Here is a 21,823-nt window from a genome sequence, read left to right on the forward strand (position 1 = left end):
TCGTGTCTGCTCTCCCAGGCGTCTGGGAGAGACCCATACTCTTCTTTTGGTTTTTCTTCATTTCTGTAGATTTTTCTCCCTTTACCCCTTTCCCTCCCCCTCTTCAATTCTGTTTTTGAGGGAAGGTGGGGTTGCTTTTATTTCTCTTCTGCAATGACCTGTTCTTCCTTATGAGGGTCTTCTGGTTTTGTTCACTTTTCCCTCTGTTTTACAGTCTGTCTATTCAGCAGTTTGCAGTCTTGGTCCCTGTGAGGCCTTGGGACAGCCAGCCCAGGTAAGAAGTCCATGCAGGGTGCAGGCTTTGTGCTTTAGCAAGCAGCAGGTGTGGCTGCCTTTTGGGAAGTGCCACACTTAGCCTGTTAAATGAGGAATTGCAGATGATGAGGAATAATGTCCAACTGGGTCTAAGAGTCTGTGACTGTCACTTCAGTCAATTCCAACACTCTGCTCAATGTTGGGGACACAGCAGCCTGTTTCCCGCACTTGAGGAACTCATTTTACATCCCTATCCGTTCATCTTCAAGATTCCTGAGGACAGTGGCAAACTCCTGCAAAGACCTTGCTATACACATTTCATCATCTATTTCTGCATCTCCTATGCACTGAAATTTATATTCATTTAAGGAATCTGCAAACATCTACTTTGCTGAAAACAAATTCTTGAGCGCGCCGATGAGCGACTTCCCGTCCTCGACGAATTTGTTGGTCTTCTCCAGCTCCGCTTCGTGCGACTTGAGCGTCTCTCGGAAGTGCGGGCTGCTCGCTCTCCAACAACCTCGAGTGCCCTCTCACAGTAGCCTTGGCCCCAGCATCTAAATTTAATCACTTACTAGCCCCCAGTTTTGTTACTGTGTGGAGCTATTAACGATTAGTTTGACTTTACACATTTTTTAGAGAAGTCAGAGTTTTAAGACTTTTGAAGTGGCAAGAGAAAAATATCTCCCACCCCTTTTTTAAATGCTAAAATATGAAGTAGAAATGGAAACTAAAAGTGACAGATTCAAGGATTTGGGGGTAGAGATTTTTTGGAAAAATTACATTGCCAAGTCTTCTGACCACTTTTTAGTCCTTAACTTACCTGCTTCTCAGCATTTGATACCTGTGATCATTCTGTCTTGAAATGCTCTCTTCTTCAGGCTTCTGAGTACCACACTTTAATCTTATATTTTTTCCTCCCACATTGCTGACCTGACTGCTTCTTTATACTCTGTAGGTTCTTCTTCTGGGGATGCTTAAATATTAGCATTCCTCAGGTTTTGATCCTGTTTCTTGTTCTTTCTTCCTGAGCAGTCCTGCTCATTCTTGTGGAAATTTTTCTTAGAAAATTATCCAAGAGCCTATGGGACATCTCCATCTGAATTATCCTTAAATACCTGCAACTGAACTCTCATCCTGGTTCTAGCCACTTATGACTAGATGAAGAACCATGTTAGGATCAAAATACTTGTCTTACCACCTAAGGCACAATATTCCTCAGTAGAGATTGAAATACAGATGCTCCTTCACTTCATGATGGGATTGTGTTCTGATAAATCCCTGATAAAGTCGAAAAATCATAAGTCAAACCACTGTAAGTTGGGGATTGTCTCTATACTAAGTGCAGGAAAAAAGCCACAGGGAGAAAGACACACACACAGAAACATACAAACAGTAGTACAGACATTGTTCCTTTCCCTGCTCAGACTAGTATTGCTAACTCTGCACAAATATATTGACTTAAGTCCCATATTGTGACTTTGATGCTTGAATCCTGATAATTTAGAGGAGCATGACTTGTCTGACACAACAGTTTTTCCTGTTTATTATTAAAGTCTTTAAATTCTTCTATTGCATGTATATGGAAGTTTTTCTATTACAAATGCTGTGACAGTAATACATTCTCATTATTAAAATTTTAGATGTCTATTAAAATAAAACAACCAAATTTGGACAGCCTCAAAAGATTAATTCCTATTAACATTTTGTTTATTTTCTTTCATTCTTCTATGCATAGGTATTTTTGTTATTTTTGTTTACATATATAATTTTATATGTAAAATATGTAAAAAACTTCTTTTTTCTCTTTTCAAAGTGTAAATACCTATTTCATCCAGTAACCTTAGGATTGAGTTATACCATAAGCCAGATACTTTTCTAGATACTAAGGAATACCACAAAATCATAGCCTCATAAAGCTTACCTTCTGCTCATGGGAGATAGGTAGAAAAATAATAATAATGAAGAAGTGAAAGTTGCCCACAATCCTATTACCCATGCATGATGATGATTAGTGTTTGGTATGTATCCTTGCAGACTTAAAACAATTTTTATTTTAAATAGCTTGCTTTAGGTTTTGTGCAGTGGCTCACACCTGTAATCCCAGCACTTTGGGAGGCTGAGGTGGAAGGTTGCTTGAGCCCAGGAATTCAAGACCAGTCTGGGCAACAGAATGAGACCTTGTGTCTACAAAAATGAAAAAATTAGCCAGACATGGTGTCACACGCCTGTAGTCCCAGCTACTTGGGAGAATGAGGAGGAAGGATCGCCTGAGTCCGGGAGGTCAGGGCTAGGTGAACCATGATCGTGCCACTGCACTCTAGCCAGAGTGACAGAGTGAGATCCTGACTTGCAAAAAAAAAAAAAAATTAGTGTTGATACAGCATTTTTAAAGAATAAAAATGGAATTGGACCATAGGTTTTCTTTTTGTTTTCTAACGTGGACTTTTTAAAATTATGTCCCTTAAAACTCTGTATAACAACTACTACATAGTATTGTTCCAGATGATGGATGTACTGTTAATTAAGGCGTTTTCCTAAAGATTAACAAGTCGGTTGTTTATAGTTTTTTTCCTCTGTCAAAACAATTTTTTATTGGATATTCTTATACATAAACCTTTGGAGTACTTAAGTGTTTCCTTAATTTGTTCTAGAAGAGAAGTCGCTCTGTTTAAAAGGATATCCACGATTAGAATTTCAGTATGGTTGTGTTGTATTTTCCTCTAATTTGGTCTTGAACTCACTCTCTGGAGAATAAACTCTGGCCATGCCCTAGTGGGACTCCAAGGGAGGTGGTCCTATGTTTTTACAGTGTGCCTTTCACTGAATACTTCTCTATCCTGGCCAAGAGCCTAATGCCCAAATGTCTGACCTGTCACAAAGTGGCCCTTTCACAGAAAATTTGTGTACACTGACAGACATTTTGTGGCTCTAGTCTGACCTGTGTCCAGTTTATTTTTACTAATATAGCCACTCTCTGGAAGAGTCCTAACCAGGAGAGTTAGGTCTAGATCTGTTGGTCATGTGAGACACCAAGGAGAGTTAGATCTAGGTGTGTTGGTCATGTGAGATGCCAAGGAGATGACATAGTACAACACAGGAGGTAACCTAGGCTGGCCACAGTGGCTCATCCCAGCACTTTGGGAGGCTAAAGTAGGAGGATTACTTGAGTCCAGGAATTTGAGACCAGCCCAGGCAACATAGTGAGACCTTGTCTCTACAAAAAAGAAAAAAAAAAGCCAGGCATGGTGGTGTGCACCTGTAGTCCCAACTTCTTGGGAGGCCTAAGTGGAAGAATTGCCTGAGTCTGGCAGCCAAGGCTATAGTGAGGCTTAATCATGCTACTGCACTCTAGCCTGGGCAACAGAGTGAGACCCTGACTCCAAAAAAAAAAGGAGATAGTAGAAACAGTTTTTATTACTTGCAGATTACAGAGAGAAGAGGACAGCTTGTCTCACAGACAACAAGAATGGGGTAACCTTGTAAGGCGTGCATATTCAATCAATGTGTGGGGAAGGGGAGAGAGAATGACACACGGGCCAAAGCCTTCACTGGGATCCAGGCTGTTGCCCAAGCAGGTTTCCCACAGGAAGTCTAATTGCTAGGTTTAGAGCAAGCATGCATGTATTCTGTAGAGTCACTATGGCATATTTGAGCAGTACATGTGGGGCATGGGGGTCAGTGAGCAAGTCAAGGATGATGTCTTTACTGTCCCATAGGGAGGTGATCACCAGGAGGCAGTTGCATAAGGCAGATAGCTAGTTTGAACTCCTCAAGGAACTAGGAGGAAGCAAAGAAGTGGAAACTGTCAAGGGTGACTAAGCCTGGCTTCTCTTCTTTCCTGGTATGTGAAAGTTCAACTTATATTCAAAATGGATGCCAAGGCAACATTAGATTATAAGAATTCACTACCCGATGCTTTGCTGTTCTGAAAAAAAAGCTTACAATAATTGATAATCCTGCCAGCAATATAGAATAGCACCATTTTCAGTATATCCTTATTTTTAAAAATTAAGATGTAATTTATATACCATAAAACCACCCTTTTAAAGTGTTCAATTCAGTAATTTTTAGTATACTCACAAGATTGTGTAAATATCACCACTGTTTAATTCCAGAACATTTTCATTGCCCCCAAAAGAACGCTTATGCCCATTAACCGACACTTCCCATTTCCCTTTCCCCAAACTCAGGCAACTACTAATCTACTTTCTGTCTGTTTTGACTTTTCCTTTTCTGAGCATTTCATATAACTAGAATTATATAATATGTGACCTTTTGTGTCTTGCTTATTTCACTTAGCATATTCTCAGGGTTCATCCATATTGTAGCATGTATCAGTACTTCTTTATGACTGAATAATGTGCCGTTGTGTGGGCATATTTATCTCTTCATCTGTTGATGGACATTTGGGTTACTTCTACCTTTTGGCTATTGTGAATAGTGCTGCCATGAACATTTGTGTATAATTTTTTGTTTGAACACTTGTTTTCAGTTCTTTTGGATATATGTATATATAAGAACAGGATTGCCAGATCATATGCTGTCTTTTGCTTCTTGAGGTACTGTTAAGTAACTTCACTATTTTATTTTCTCACCGACAGTGTATGAAGGTTCCAGTTTCTCTGCATCCTTGTCAATGTTTTTGTTCTCTGTCTCTTTTACTATAGCCACCATAAGTGGGTGTGTAATGGTATCTCAATGGTCTCAAATTTAGATATTGTTTTATTATTGAGTTATAAAAGTTCTTTATATATTCTAGGTACTAGACACTTACCAAATATGTGATTTGTACATATTCTTAAGTGCTGAGGGGTTTCCTTTATACATTTGTTCCATGGGAGATTGGTTCTAGGACCTTCCACAGATACCAAAATCCAAGGATGCCCAAGCCCTTTATTTAAAATGGCATAGTACTTGCATATAACCCACAAGCATCCTAATACCTAATGCATTGGAAATATTATGTAAATAGTTATATTGTTGTTATATTATTTTTATTGTTTGTTTTTCATATATCTTTGATCCCTAGTTGGTCGAATCTGTAGATGCAGAACCCATGGATACAGAGCTCTGACTGTGCTTTAAAAATTATTATTATTATTATTATTATTATTATAGACAGAGTCTTGCTGTGTTGCGCAGGCTGGAGTGCAGTGGTGGATCATAGCTCACTGTGTCCTTGGACTCCTGGGCCCAACAGATCTTCCTACCTCAGCTTCCCAAGTAGCTGGGACTGCAGGTGTGTGCCCCACCACACCCAGCCAATTTTTTAATATTTTCTTGGTCTCACTATGTGGCCCAGGCTTGTTTCAAACTCGTGGCCTTAAAGTAATCCTAATGCCTTGGCCTCCCAAAGCACTAGGATTATAGCTGTGAGCCTCTGGACCAGCCCTAACTTTACTTACTTCATAATGGTCTTTAAAGTATAAAAATTACTAATTTTGATGAGGGTATTAAAGTTGTGAATGAAAAATAGTATGAGGGGCAACCAAAAAAAAAAACACCCAGGATTTATTTATTAAAAATTGTGTATTTATTCCTACATGTTTAAACTTCAGTCACCTGCAAAGTACTCTCTGTTTGATGCAATACAGCTATCAAGACACCTTTTCTGCTGCTCAAAATAGTTTTTGAACTCATCAGTTTGGATGCCTTTTAATGCTTCTGTCATTTTTTTGTTTCTCCTCTTCCACATCAGCAAGATGTTTTCCTTTGAAGAATTTTTCATCCAGGGAATTCACTCAGGGCGAGATCCAGTGATTAGGGAAGGTGGGACACCGGGTTATGCTGTTTTTAGTCAAAAGCTACTGAACACTTAGTGTGGTGTGGGCAGGTATGCTCATAAATCACCCATCTTGCAATGGGCAAACACGTTGAAAGAATCTCCTAAAAAATTTCACTGAAGCTGAACACAGCCTGTCACAACAGTGCTGGCTGGTCCACTGGTGCCAATGGGTTTCTAGAATACTCACCTAGTACAGTCTGGACTGCAAGTGACTCACCCTCTTAAAGATAATTCTGGGGTTTTTTTTGGGGGGGTCCCTCTCTTGTATTTCACATAAAATATGCATACTTTTTATAAAAATGTGGGGAGTCTAATAGTATTATATTATCACTTAATCTTTATTTAGTTTTTCTTTCAAAGAAAAAATCATAATTCTAAATTTAGGGAGAAATATCATTACAACTTGGGAAATGTTTTCCTTTTAGATTTCAAATCTCGAAATATACCCATTCTCCATGCCAGTATTTAAAGAAACTTTTAGTTTTGTTGGTAATTACTGTTTGCGAGTGAGAATGAAAAGTTCTCTACCTCAACTCTCCAGAAACTTGCATAGAGAATCCAACTAGCTTAGAAGCAGCTTAAATGCAGTGATTGTCAGGTATCCATGTATGAGTTTCTTACACATAGAAAAAAAAGTTTCTTGACTCAAAAAAATATAGATTGAAACATGCTTATTTAATATTTTTCAACCTGATGTGCTGAAATATTATGAGTTCAAGCAGATTATTTCCAGGCCTGCTTGTGGAAAAGTGTGGAAGAAAATCCCACTAAGATTATAACTGATGACCAAGATTCAGTAACAAGTAGACTTGGTATTCTGGATGATTTTCTTAATTGGAATCTATTTTGACTTTCACTTCCTTGAGTGATTCTTCAGATGATACTCTGGATTTGTCCTTGAACCTCTGTTTGGGACCATTGCCTTAGGTCATATTCTTTCCATTAGTTCTTATCTCCTTTTCAGCTGACATGAATCCAGTTGATCTAGATTCAGATCTTCAGGTCTTTTCCAGGAATATTGTGGAATGATAATTTTGAATAAAAGAAATGGGTTTTATTATGAACAATGCAGTTTATAAGCTAGCATTGTTACATGTTTTATCATGTTTGTTTTTTAGATTTTCACCTCTATTTAAATTATCTTTGTAATGTAAAATACTCTTGGCACCTTGTGGTTCATTATCTCCAACCTGTTTCTTTTAGAGCTGTTTTCATGTGGTGTTTAATGTCCTTCTTGGTAGAAGCTGAAACAAAGACTTCATTTAGGCTCTTTGCCTTCCCCCCACTGACTTTGAGACACTTGAAAGAATCAGGTTTTCGTCTTATATTTTTTAATACTCAGCACATATCTTTTCCAAGCTCCCAACAAGGTGCTTTTAAAATAAAAAGCATTTCTGGTAGATTATTGACTTTTTTTTTTTTTTTAAAGAGAGAGATGAGGTCTTGCTGTGTTGCCCAGGCTGGTCTAGAACTCTTGGGCTTACACAATCCTTCCCACCTCAGCCTCCCAAAGTGCTGGGATTACAGGCATGAGCCAGTGCATCTGGTTGATTATTGAAATTATGATTTTGAAATGGTAATTTTATATATATTATATTGCTAATACTTTTGGGATCCTTTCCCTTTTTCAACATTGAATAATAGTGCTGTACTTTTTGGGTTTTCCTTCTCCCTCAAGGATGTCCCAACTCTGCCACTCTCTAGGAATAGAACCTTGGAAGGTTGCATCATCTCTCTGAACTGATTATGTTATCTGTAAGATAAAGGGAGAGACTAGACAATTATCTGTGATTCCTGGGAGTGGAATTGCTGGGACATCAAGTAAGTGTATATTTAATTTTATAAAGAACTACTTGACCTGTGCCCAAAGTGATTGTATACTTTATCACATTTAACATTTCTAACCTAGTCTCATCATGCTGGCCTAGTGGCCCAGCAATTGTTGTAGTTCTCTGGTAGGTCGTACAGTGCTCAGTGAAATGAGTATTAGCTTTGGCCAGATGGAAAGTTCAAATCCATGCCCCTCTACTCATTAAACTATATGGCCTTTGGCTTATCAATCTGCTAATTTTCTATTTCGCTGTGTATACAATAGACATCTTTAAACTGACCTTGTAGGATTGTTATAAAGATTAGAGATCATGAAATATACCTCTCACAATTCCTAGTGTATCCATATGGTATGTATTTCATAAATGTTAGCAAGTGCTATTGTTATTGCCTAATGATACTCCCTTACTGCCACCTGCCTCCAGCTTTTTAGGGGAGCACTGTTCTTCAGAAAAGAGATGTGTGAAGTATGAGTTGAAGACAGGGTCTTACTCTGACCTACAAAAAGCTGTCTTGGTGGAATTAGATCTTTTATGAGTTATTTTAGAAAACCTCTTTAATAAACAAACCTGTGTCTCTTGGTTTTTTAGTCTGTCTACCCTTGCATGCTAAGCAAAACCTTGTTCCTCGAGGGCCAAGTGTCTCTGGCACAAAATAAAGTAATATCCCAAGAATGGCAATGTACTCACAGGATCTGAGCTTTAACTGGATACCTGTTATCCCATTGCTGGGCTTCTTCTTGCCTTGTATTCCATAAATAATTATTTTTAAGATTGTGATACAAAATACATGACATTAAGTTGGGCATGTTAACCATTTTCTTGTATCTGATTTTATTTTATTTTATTTTTTTAAGTTTTAAAGCAAATTTTATTAGAGAAAGAAGAGAAAAAAGGGAGACATGCCAGAGCTGGCATGGGCGAAAGAAACCACTTTCTTGTATTTGATTTTAAGTTCCTGTTATATCTACTTAGTCTAGTTAGTGCCTACTTTTCCAAAGCCACCTTAAGTATTCAGTCAGCAATGAGGTGGTCAAACTGAATTGTTTTCCTGTTTTTTGGTAGTGAGTCCTACCAGAATGACCAATTTCCTCTGAATTTAGGCTTGTTTATGAGGCTGGACTACATTTATGATAAGAATCCAAAAAAAAAATCTTTCTTTTCTTTCATCTTTTTCTCCTGGAATTCTCAGTGTTATGTTTGGGAGCATCTGACTACAGAAAGGAGCTGGGAAGATACAAGGGCAAATATGCACCTAAATTTTCTAGTCTCTATCACTCTCAGGGTAGGCCAGGAAGTCTGAACACAGATTGGGTAACCAACATACTAGAGGGAAACCATACCACCTGGACTTCTGTCTGTGCCTTTTAGCACATTCCAGGCCTCCTCTTAGGAGAGCAGGTTCCTCACAAATGATGCTATTTCCAAGTCATCATCCAAAGATGATTGTAATCATCTTTCTAGAAAGCCTTCTTATCCCTCCTAGGCTCTTATTTCTTTGTTCAGACAAAGACGGAGAAAGTGTGCAGCTGTTTCCTGAAACTAGCACCTTCATCATTACCTGATTATTGCCATCCTTACCTTTGTTATGAAATTGCAAACAGTTTTTGAAACACCAGACCTGAAAGAATGAGATATAACTTCTACTTCTAAAAGAATGCTTCCTTGAAAGTATTCACCTTGGGAGGCTATACTTTTATTTGATGGTGCTCAAAAACAACTTTGAAACTTCTTTTTTAGGGCTGCCTTCAGCACCTGTGACACATCCTTTATAATGGTGTCTATCACAATAAAGTTTCCTCCAATACAGGTAGTTTGGTTTTTACAAGTGGCTAAAGATTATGTGGTGCTCAGTCTGATTGCTAAGTTAGAAGATCATAAAAAGAGCACCATTCTTAGTTAAACTCAAAGGCATACCTTTGAATGATACTGATTTAGTGTACTAACAACCTTGATGCAGTTCCACAAGAGCAATGGCTATGTGTGTCCTGTCCCCAAAGTCTTGCACAGTAGGAACTAGCACATAGTAGGAACTCAGTAAATATTTGTTGAACAAATCTGTGCATTCAAACTGAATAACACGCTTTGTATGGAGCATGCATTGGAAGGGTAATATGCTTGTTTCTCTATCTTTTACAGTTGCCAAATCTAAAAATTCTGAATCACTCCCCAATGTCTGATGCCTCTGTTAATTTTGACTACAAGTCCCCATCCCCATTTGACTGCAGCACTGATCAGGAAGAGAAAATTGAAGATGATGCTAGTCATTCTCTACCCCAGAAGGACCTATATACTGCTGATGAGGAAGCTGCTACCCTGTTTCCTAGGAAAATGACATCCCATAATGGGATGGAGGACAGTGGAGGAGGAGGTACTGGAGTGAAGAAGAAACGTAGGAAAAAGGAGCCAGGAGACCAAGAGGGTGCAGCAAAGAGAAGCAAGGACAGGGAGCCTAAGCCAAAGAGGAAGCGAGAACCGAAAGAGCCAAAGGAACCCAGGAAGGCTAAAGAGCCGAAGAAGGTCAAGGAGCCCAAGGAGCCGAAGCTGAAGGATGGAGCAAAGAAGACACGGAAGCCCCGGGAGGCCTCGGGCACCAAGGAGGCCAAAGAGAAGAGGAGCTGCACTGACTCTGCAGCCAGGACGAAGTCCAGGAAGGCCAGGTGCGTTCTTTCTCCCCATGGTGAGCATTTGCCTGTGCCTGTGAGGAACTGTTTGCCTTTGGCATTAGCCAAGGTTCCTGTGCATAACCTTGCTGCACTTCTATGGGCCTAAGCTTCACATTTCATCATTTATATTGGATGGGGAGCAGGGATAACCACTTAATCCTAATGCAAGGGGCTGTCCTTGGAGATTGCTGTTTTCTAATTGCATTCCTGGTGTCGTGGTATTTTAGAAACAATATTTGTGTTTTTAGGATGCTCCAAGACTTTTCACACCCCCCTTCAAAATCTGACTGTTCTTTTCGACCTGTATACTTAGTATTTAGCATTCTTTAGTTGTTGACTGATAACTTGCCTCATATGTAGATGTGCCCCTTAAATCCCATGTTTATGTGCTTTTTGTGTCCATTTAGCTCTTAGCCAAAAATGAACCACTTTTGTCACTTTCTAATGAGAGAAAGATAGCCTTAGCTAATGCTGGCCTTGCAATTTTTTGCCTTTCCTTTTGGACTAAGAAGAATTAGAATGTTACCGTGCACAAGGTGTAAGGGAAGGGACATCTTGGGTCTGATACAGGGAGGGTGATGATTTTTGAAACAGCGTCAGCATAGAGTGGCCCAGGGACAGCCATGAGGATAGTGCACAGTCATGAGAATCAGTGGTGCAGGCAGCATCTGGGAGTGCCATAGATGTATGCAGAGTTTCAGAAAATGATGGACTAGCTTCCCTGAGGCTCCACGCTCTGGGTGCTGAACCATTCCTCATCTACTCGTATTTCTCTAGTTCATTGTCTAGCATAGTGCCTGACACATTGACAGGTGCTCAGGAAATGCTGAGTAAATGAGGCCTGAGAAGACCTTAGTAACTTGTAAAGAGACCAGAGAACTTAGGTCCAAATTCACTGTGGAGTGGGGAATATGCAGGTCCTCGCTATAGATGCTATCAGGATAGCCTATGCATTCCTTATGCAGGGAATTCAATGTCTGCCATTTATATGCAAATATGTTTTTAATTCTGTCTCTAAATTGTTTGTACAGAACATTATATTTCAGCTTTTTGAAGAAGTAACAAATTATGTATTGACCCCATCTTAAGGAATTTACGTTTCTAAGATCTAAGCACAGAGGCAGAATGTTTACATCTATATCTACCTATGTACATATTATTTCAGACCAAGAGCACTCATAAAATACAGAGATTGATGTGAATACTAGCAGAACATAAAGCAATGAGGCCATCAGACAGAGTTGAGTCAGGCCAGAAAGAGGTAAACTTCGAAGAGAGAAAGCATTTGAAGTGGTTGGTGCTGTGACTTGGAGTTTACTATACGGTTCACTTCTTTTTTCAGAAGGACAGTTTGTTGGGACCAAATGGATACTTTCTTAGTCCAAGTTAAACTTTTGCCTTAATATTCACTTCCTTCTGCCTGGCAGGGGATTTCATCTTTTGTCTATCAGAGACTTGTGTGGGGTCCTAGGAATGTAGTTTATAGAGAATGCCCAAAATACCTTACACAGAAGGTCAAAAAGAGGTAGGCAAAAGTCAGTATTCTGCCTAATGAAAACCTTACAGGATTTGTTTCTCAGTGAACCTAGTGAGCATACTCTGATTTCCAATGTGTGGATGAGGTAGCAGAGTGACTTTTTGGTTTCTGCCATTAAATTTCATCTACAAATTACTTTGGAGAAGCTGAAGTGTATGTAAAGGAGGAGGGACAGACATGAGCTAGTGGTGTGACTGTTTTTGATTATTACAGAGAATAGTGAGGAATAAAGATGGTGTTTTAGAATTTGGGGTAATAGAGGAGGATTTTACAGCCCTAATAAGGAGTCTGGTTTAGGTGTAGACGGCATTAGGAAGCCATAGGCTATCTGAGCCCACTTAGTCACTGGTGTAATAAAATTGATGCTTACAATTTTATCAATGTCTCTTTTTTTAAGAAATTCACATTTTTATAATGTGGAGTATAAAGCAAAGTGATGAGTGTACAAACATTGCACACGTTCCATTTTAGGGGAATGAGGAGACTTTTCACAAAACAAAGTTGGATTCATATATATGAGCAAAACCAGGATTCTAATAAAAAACTTACAGACAGACATACACACACACACACGCACACACACACACGCGCGCACACACACATGCACACACACACAAGTGCATATATGTTTATATGTGTATGTATATATGTAGTAATAATTAAAGGAACTTAATTTTGATCTAATTAGGCCATATAAAATATAGGTGAGTTGAGGAAGTGCTTATAGTGTTTTCAAAGACACTGACTTAAAAGACAGCAGAACCTCTTCAGGTTTAGAGACTCATCCTTTGAGAGAAAACTGACAGAGATAGTCATCTCTTTAGAAACGCAAGTTACATGATGATTTCTCTCTGTTTTGGGACTGAATGATTTTGATCTGTAACATAATAGAATTCTATGTAGTCTGGGGTTCTGGACTGGTTAGCTTTTGATTTCTTCTCTTTTATATCTTTATAAAATTGTTTTGGTCCCTTTAATTAATGATCACACTGGTCAGCAACAGTTTAGTTATGAAAGGACATTAATTGATTTAAAAATATATATATTTTAGTCATTGAATCTTAGTTTTTTGTTTTTTGTTTTTTTTTTTTGAGGTGGAGTCTCATTCTGTCACCCCGGCTGGAGTGCAGTGGCACGCTCACAGCCATCCTAGTGTCGACTTGCTGGGCTCAGGTGATCCTTCCGCCTCAGCCTTCCAAGTAACCTGAACTACAGGTGCACACTACCACGCCTGGCTAATTTTTTGATTTATTATAGAGATGAAGTCTCACCATGTTGCCCAGGCTGGTCTTGAACCCGTGGGCTCAGGCAATCCTCTCACCTCGTCCCCCCAAAGTGCTGGGATTACAGGCTTGAGCCACCGCACCTAGCCAAATCTTAGTTTTTTGTGCTTTGTTATTTACTCTTGCAGATTGGTTCAAGTATATATTTTTATTTGAGCAGTTATCCATTAGACCCTGGATAATACTTGATGGCTACAAATGATGCATTTAATGCTTGGGTTACTATAGGAGCTCCACAACTGATTTATAGGCTTCCTGCCCTTTCCTCCTTCAGTCCATCTTGCCAGCTGCCACCTGGCTAGTCTCTGAAGTACTGCTGTTACCTTATTTATGTTGGCAGGCAGTGGTGGTGATGGTAAATCAAATGCCCCTTTCTCCTCTCAATTCTAAATATCTTAGGAAATAGTCAACAGAGATGGACATCCAATTATCAGCTTCAATATCGGTAAACTGGATTGAAGAACTTCCACTGGCTTGTGGTTAGCATCAGGCTTCTTGTTGCTTGCTCAGTGGAGTTTGTCTGCCAGAACTGCAGAAAATCTCTGAAGCTGAGGGAATGTAGGGCAATGTATGTTCCATTCCCTTTCTCAATTGTGCCAGTTGGGTATATCTCCAACCAGAGAAGTGAGATGGGAGAAGGGCCAAAAACATATTTCCAAGATTTTTCCCTGCTTGGGAGTAAAACATGCTTTTCCTCATGAAAACAAGGGGACAGAGAAATGGGATTCCCACTAACAGTTTTACTAGTTTATATTATACTTGTTTGGAAACTACTGATTGTTTTTATCACCTCCTGATTATTCCTGTTGCCTCCAGGACAAATCCAGCCTCCTTTCTCTGTTAGGCAAACCCTTTTGGGTCTGACGTGTTCTTACTTTTTCATCTTTGGCAACAGACCTGGCCAACTAGATTCATCTCATTAGCCCTTCATTACACTTGACTCACTTATCCTTTGGATTGCTTTTGCTGTTTGCCCCAATCGTTATGCCCTTTGCCCTTCTTCTGGCATCCCAAATCATTTTCATTCTTCAGGTCTGAATGCAAGTTCCGATCCTCCACAGAGCTTCCTCAAACTAGTGTGCCTGTGTGTCTGCTCTTAACTTCATAGCACTTGGAACCTCACTGTTCATTATGTATCATAAACTTTAGACCTGGGAAGGTCGAAAGAGATCTAGTTCAATCCTGTTGTATTGTAGCTGGGTACACAAAGGCTCACAAAGAAAATACTTATCTAAGGTCATTCACAGAAGTGTTTTCTAGACTCAGGCCTCCTGATTACCAGGCTAGTATGTTTGCCTCTGCAACAGGCTACCTTTCAATCACTAATTGTGGTTTTCATGTATGTATGACATGTCTCCTCAACAAAAGTTAAGTGCCGAAGGTCAGGACCACCATGCCTTGTGTCTTTTATGTTCCTGGGGGCCAGTCACCAGAGAGGTTTGTCAGGCTTAACTGTATGCTAAGAATAAATGAATAGAACTCTTCTCCTTAAACCAAGACATGTATAAGATACCCCTTGTAGTAACTCCCATTGTTAAATAACAGTAGGTGGTATCTCTATTTTATAATTACATGAAAATTTTAAAAGTTAAGTAAGTTGTCCAAGGCATAAACCTAATGGACAGCATTGTCAAGATTTGACTCTAAGATTGACCTGACTCTAAAAACTCATTCCTCCCCCGACAGCTTTGTGTCTCTTGATGACTTGCTTGGGAAGTTCAGGAATGGATATGGGGAGATTAGATCCCAGTGTCAGAGAAATTGATTTTTTATTTGTAGGAAATGGCCCCTCTTCTATAGAATTTTAATTTACATACTCCATGATATCCTTTCAAGGACTAAATGGTTTAAACTTTTTCCTTTGCTGTTTCTCTTTGCATTTGAGAGGTAGCAGACAGATAATTGAAAATGTCTCCTCTCCTAAACAAGTGATAGGTAGAGTTTAGCAAATTTTCCTTTTTAAAGATGATATTAAGGGTGATAAATATTTACTAGTGCTTAGGAGATTAAAAACCTAAACCTTTCAAGTCAGAGAAACTTTAAGTGAAACTACCTCTCTTACTTTCCCTCCAAATTATTATTTTACTGTTTTAGAGAAAAGGTCTATGTTACCCAAGCTGAACTTGAACTCTTGGACTTAAGCAATCCTCTCATCTCAGCCTCTTGAATGACTGGGATTACAGGTGCATGCCACTGCACCTGACTCCTCCAAACTATTTTTGAGTGTGTTTATTTACCCCTTTACTATATAAAAGTTAAGCAAGAAAACTCCTCTATGAAACCAAGTTAGGTTCTGTCATTTCCCTGACTATGAAATTAAACTTCACTTAGTATAGCTCATACGTCTGCACTATTTTTTAATTATAATACCTTTTTCCAAAGAGGATCAGAGCCACTTGCATAAAAATACATATACAGATGTATGTGTATATGCATACAAGCATATACACATCTGTACATACATAGACATACATGACTAGCATTATTGGAGCCAGGGGATCAGAAAGACAAATGTCAGATTATGCAGTCATGAAATGTTGATAAGAGCTTTGGAAAAAATGCTTTGGTCCTAGAAAAACAGTATACTAATTCCTCATGGAAGCCAAATTTTTACCAGTTGAGAAAGAACTTACTAGGGAACTGTCTCAATTCATTTGATGTTGCTTTAACAAAATACACAGACTGGAGTTACCACAGACTGAGCAATTTATAATGAGCAGAAATTTATTTGGCTTATGGTTCTGGAGGCTGGGAAGGACAGAATCTGGGGAGGCCCTTTGTGCTGCTTGTCATCTCATGGCCCGAGGCAGAAGAACAAGAAGGGATGAGAACCAGAGAGCAGTTGTAGGCTATTCTTGAGATAACTAACCAATTTCTGTCATTATCTATTCATGAAGGCAGAGCCCTCATGACCTAATTGTTATTTTTGGGCCCTACCTCACAACATGTTGCCTTGGGGAGTTCAGTTTCCAGCATAAGAACTTTGGAAGACACATTCAGGTGATAGCAGGAACATTACATGATGTAATAGGTACTGACCTCAACAACAGTTTTTACATTTATATGCTTGTGAATTTAATTTTTGTTTATTGAAATAGCCTTTCTTTGTGGCATTAAAGCATAGCTTGGTGAGTGGGAAAGATGATCCATTTTGGTTGTGTATGAGGCCTCCTGATGCTTTTATTTGATATCTAGGGAGTAAGTATCTGAGGAATAGGTTGATGGCCAACCCTTTAGGTTACCCTGCCTTACATAGGGAGCCAAGCATTTTTGGGTTTTGCTTGTTTTATTTTTTAGAGACAGGCTCTGCTGTGTCACCCAGGCTGGAGTACAGTGAAACGATCATAGTTCACTGACCTTGAACTCCTGGGCTCAAGCCATCATCTCCTGCCTCAGCCTCCCAAAGGACTGGGATTATAGGCATGAACCACTGTACCTGGCCTTGGAGTTAGAGTCTCACTCCGTAGCCTAGGCTGGAGTGCAGTGGCATGCTCACAGCCACCCCAGTGTCGACCTGCTGAGCTCAGGCGATCCTTCCACCTCAGCCTTCCAAGTAGCCAGAACTACAGGAGTTCGCTACCACTCCCGGCTAGTTTTTGATTTATTGTAGAGATGAGGTCTCACCAAGTTGCCCAGGCTGGTCTCAAACCTGTGGGCTCAGGCAATCCCCTCACCTTGGCCTCCTAAAGTGCTGGGATTACAGACTTGAGCCACCACACCCAGCCAGAGTATAACGTTTTGACCAAGTTGCATGTTGCTTTTGGAAGCTAAGACCTTGAGTTTTGATCTTCATGTTGCTGGTGAGAGCAGAGGATAAGCTTTGGAATTTCCACACATTATTATGGTTTATATTCTTTCTTGAAAGTTAATTTAATCAGTGTGCTGGCCCAAGTGTAGGGCAATCTACCTGGATCTCAGGTTCTCAGACTTGGCTGTGCCTAGGGAATTACCTGAACAACTCGATAGAAAAGTGAATTCCCTCCACATCCCCAGAGAGAATGATTTATTAGGTCTAGGGTGGATCCATGTAATTAGAGTGTAGCTGGTTCTTAGATAATCTTTTGAGAAACATGGGTACCAGATGAAATATCACAGGAAAAATTGGACCTGTTTAAACTTTTATAGTTAATATCTGCTAAAACTGAAAAGGGGAAAAGAAGGTAGGGTGTGATTAGACCTAATTTCAGCCTTTCACCCCCATTTGTTTGGTTTGTCAACCCAAGCAGATTTTTCTCCCAATTCCAGTATTTTACCATTTCTCACTTTCTTCTGTGATGGTTGCCCAGGGCTTTTGCCATCTGATTTCCACTGAGTCAGCTGATAACTGTGTGATGCAAAAAGAGTGGTAAAATTCAACTAGCTCTCAAAAGCTGATAGCTCTTTCTCACTATTTGAAGGTCAATCACCTGTCTTTGTTTAGAGTGGAGATCTTTATTGAGATAACCCCAGAGATTATATTGGTGGGATTCTTTTTGTGGAGAGACTTGTTTTTACATTTTAACCATTTATTAGAATAAAGAAGACAAAAGCAGAGGTGTGTATGAGTTCTGAGTAGAGAACCTGTAATTGGAATACACTTTACTGTATGTTAAGTAGGGAAGAAATCTAAATGAAAAGGTAGAGACCCATCTCTGAAGCTGTGAACTAAGTCTCCATTTTGTTTTTTTAAACAGCATTAGGAGTACTTACCAGGATTTTTAAAATTAGGGTCTCGTGCGTAATGGACCTTTACCAAATCTATAAGGAAGTAGTTACTAAGTAATAATTTTTGATAAATGTCTGCTTGCTTGCTTATTTATTTTTATTTTATTGAGATCGGGTCTTGCTATGTTGTCCAGGCTGGTATAGAATCCCTGACCTCAAGTAATCTTCTCACTTTAGGCTTCCAAAGTGCTGGAATTACAGGTGTCAGCCACTATGCCCAGCCAGCTGCTCATTTATTTATCTAGTATTTTTAGTGCCTTCTGTGTGTCTTGATTTATTTATGGATATTTTTAATGGAAATGGAATAATGAAAGAAGGAGGGTGTTGCAAAAGTGTTATCTATGAGCACTGTCATTGCTGTGCTTTCTTCACAAGTTAGAGTATGACAGGCAAAAAACAGGCAAAAGTATAAACCAATCAAAGACTTGATATAACTGCATAGAGAACAGTTGGAAGGATTTAGAAGATAATGAGTATGACAATTCTGGTATAGGGAGTCCCTTGGAAGAGATGAATATTAAGCCAGGTATTAAAGGAATTAACAGGTGAGAAAAGACTAAAGCAAGAAGACCAAAGACTTTCAAACAAATGTTCTTGGATGGGGAGGGGGGAGACTTCCAGTTTTAAGATGGTAGACCCAGCATGCTTTTATTTTCCCTTCTTCTTCAAATTTTATTGAAATGACAGGAAAGCCAGAGTGGGGAATAAGTTCTTCAGAGATGAGAGATATTACTGAATTCTGGACGAGGAAGGGCAATGGCATCATACTGGTAATAAATGCTGTGGAGGGAGTCTCAGCTTGGAGCACATGCAGGAGCTATGTTTTTAGCAAAGATAGAAGTGTTTCCTCCTTGCAATGGAGCTGGCAGCTCTGAAGGAGTGATTAGAGGGAGGCTTGAAGTGGAGGTGGCTAATTAAGAGACTGTCTGCAAAGTAGCTGTGTGGTTTGTCAACTCCAGGTTGAAGTTAGGCAGTTACTCTAAAGATATTGAACAGTTTGCCCTGGAAAAAGATCTAGGGCTCCAAGTAGGGACTGACAGCCACAGAAGGAGGCACAGGGGATCTAACTTCTCTGACTTTCCTTGGCCATACCCTAAAAGTGGGGACAGCCACTTGACAAATCTTGCCATTTGTGCAGTCTGAAGTCAGAACTCATTCAGGGGTGAGGAAGTAAGTGACTTACTCAGCAGCAGAGGAGAGCCTCACCAGCCACCTGTATTATCAGCCTAGTTCATTTTCAATAGGAACAGTCTATCAAAAAGCACAAGATCATAGAGGAAAACAAGCAGCAAAAGACAGGACAAAGAAAGATGAACACAACTGTCATCAGAATAAACACTTAAGGAAAAGAACTTGTACAGATTTTAAGTTAGTATCATCAGCTTCAAGATGATATTTTTATCTGCAAAACAAGAATGGGTTATGAAAAAGGAGCAATCAGAAAACAAAGAATTAATGAAAATTTAAAACATGGTTTCCTATATTTAAATAATTTAACAAAAATACTGAGGGTTAGGAATAGGGAAGGCATATAAGATCTAAATTCATCAACTTTCATACCACGATGTCGGTAGCCATTGCTTGCTGTTGATAATAATGAACTAGAAGCATGAACTTATTTTTAGGGAAGTATCAGTCAAAAGTGATTCTCTCTGGAAAGTAGGATTTGGTGCTTGTACTTTTTATTTGAAACCCTTCTATACTTTTTGAATTTTTATTTTCATTTACTTTTAGTAGGATTACTTGGTAAAACTCCACTTTTTCATCTTACAAGGGTGTAATCTTTTTGTTTCATTTTTTACTAGAATAATATTAAAAACTTGTATAATCTCTGTTTTTGTCTGTTTTTGAGTTGTAGTCATACTCTTTGCCCAAGCTAGAGTGCAGTAGCACAATCACAGCTTTCTGCAGTCTTGACCTGGTGATCCTCCCACCTCAGCCTCCCAAGTAACTGGGACTATAGGCATCCACCACCATACTTGGCTAATTTTAAAATTTTTTGTAGAGGGGAGGTCTTGTTATGTTGCCCAGCCTGGGCTCAAGCAGTTCTCTCACCTTGGCCTCCCTATATGCTGGGATTACAGGCGTGAGCCACGGTACCCAGCCATATCTCTGTTTTGATGATGCTGATGATATGGGTAAAAGGACTAAGGGACAGGGTAGATTTTGTTCACATTTTGTCTACAGTGGACTACAGCTGTACCAAAACAATTAGGTTGTGTGTGTGTGTGTGTGTGTGTGTGTGTGTGTGTGTGTGTGTGTTTCTTTTAACCAGTGTCTTTAAAATCTGTGCCAACTCAGTTTTCTATGCAGACTGAACTAATATGAGCATTATGTGAAAGTTGAATCAAGTGTGCAGTCGAGCTTTTCAGGGTAATATCCATGTTTTCAGTATTATACTCCTGGAAGGAGGATCAAATCTAGTACTGGCAGCTTCTTTGAAGGGTTGTTCCTGGAGTAAAGTAAGGATTCCTAGACTGGACTCCTCAGACTCTGCATGTCTTTGGAGGCAATAATTGGGATCATGAGCTATCCTTAGTGGCTGTGGTAGTAACTCATTCTTTCTTGTAAGGCTCTGATGAACATTTTATAAAGTTTTAATTTTAAAATGGGAAGATGAATCATTTTGAAGTAATATAGTTTGTTAGATAAGATCTTCAATATGTGGAGTCCATGGGGGGCAGAGTAATAAAAAACTCAGAGTAGTAAATATTGTGATGCATATCCAGATCTTTCATCTCATACTCAGCATTCAGTTTCTAACTCAGCAAAGAAACCTGGAGGTTGGGAACTGGAGACAGGGTTGAAGGGCAAGGTTGGGAAAGCGTATCTACTTAGTGCTTTCATTTCATAGTGTAATTTCCTATTTTGAAGGCCAAAGAAGTACTTATTTTTTCTAATACTAACTACAGAAAGTAAAGGTGTGCAAAATCTTGGCTGATAAAGCCATGTAGAAGACAGGATAAGAGAGCTTTTGGATGCAACCTAGTAATAAACTGTTTGTGGTTATAACTAACAGTTGTCCTGCCTGTATGCTTTAGTCTGTTGGGAGTTTCTTGCGTGACATAAATGCATAGTCGGTACGTTCTTTAAAGTGGTTATATGTTTTATTGTAAAATCAATTTTGATTTTGTTACTAAAAATAGTTATTTTGAACCTCAAAAATCTTATGTCTTCCTTTTTTTTTTCTTTCTTGCAAGTTAGTTTGTTCTCATTCTGAAAGCTAAAAAAGAGGGTTATAGAAATAAGATTGCTTTGGCCATGTGTGGTGGCTCATATCTTTAATCCCAGCACTTTGGGAGGCAACGTGGGAGGATCATTTAAGGCCAGAAGTTCGAGACCAGCCTGGCCAACATAAGTGAGACCCCATCTCTACAACAAAAAAGCAGGAAAAAAAAGTTTTTAAGTAAAAAGGAAATTTTAAAAAATGAAAGAATAAAAAGATTGCTTTGATCCAACCTCAATTGCCATTAAATGGTGAGAGTAATAGGCCTTTGGTTACAAACCCAATTTTAATTAGCTAAGTTAGAAAAAATAATAAGGAGAATGACTGGTCTAAGAAGTCAGAACCAGAAGGTTTAGTTGAGGGTTCCACCAAGGCTCTTTGTCTCCATTGCCTCCCTGCACCTTTCTGGGTGTCAGCTCTGTCCTTTGCAAGCATTCTTCTCAAGGCTGGAATAATGGCTGCCCGCAGCGATGGACTCACAGCTTAACAACTTCATGACCCAGGTGGAAAGAGATTCTTACCCACTTCTGCCCCC

The 21,823-nt window shown here is 39.2% G+C and overlaps 1 protein-coding gene across 1 annotated transcript in view; it reads left to right on the forward strand.

Moving 5' to 3' along the window:
- Nucleotides 1-7,797: 7,797 nt before the first annotated feature.
- LOC103253168 (chromodomain-helicase-DNA-binding protein 6-like) overlaps nucleotides 7,798-21,823 on the forward strand; it is a gene marked incomplete at its 3' end in the record, with an annotated part of 79,778 nt that continues 65,752 nt past the window's right edge. Inside the window, exons 1-2 of the mRNA XM_021709075.1 lie at nucleotides 7,798-7,864; nucleotides 10,012-10,532. Coding sequence (XP_021564750.1) covers nucleotides 10,045-10,532 — 488 coding nt within the window. The remainder of the gene's footprint in view (nucleotides 7,865-10,011; nucleotides 10,533-21,823) is intronic.

This window comes from Carlito syrichta, unplaced genomic scaffold (genome assembly GCF_000164805.1).
Source record: "Carlito syrichta isolate Samal-C Ts95f unplaced genomic scaffold, Tarsius_syrichta-2.0.1 Scaffold66842, whole genome shotgun sequence".
Taxonomy (NCBI): domain Eukaryota; kingdom Metazoa; phylum Chordata; class Mammalia; order Primates; family Tarsiidae; genus Carlito; species Carlito syrichta.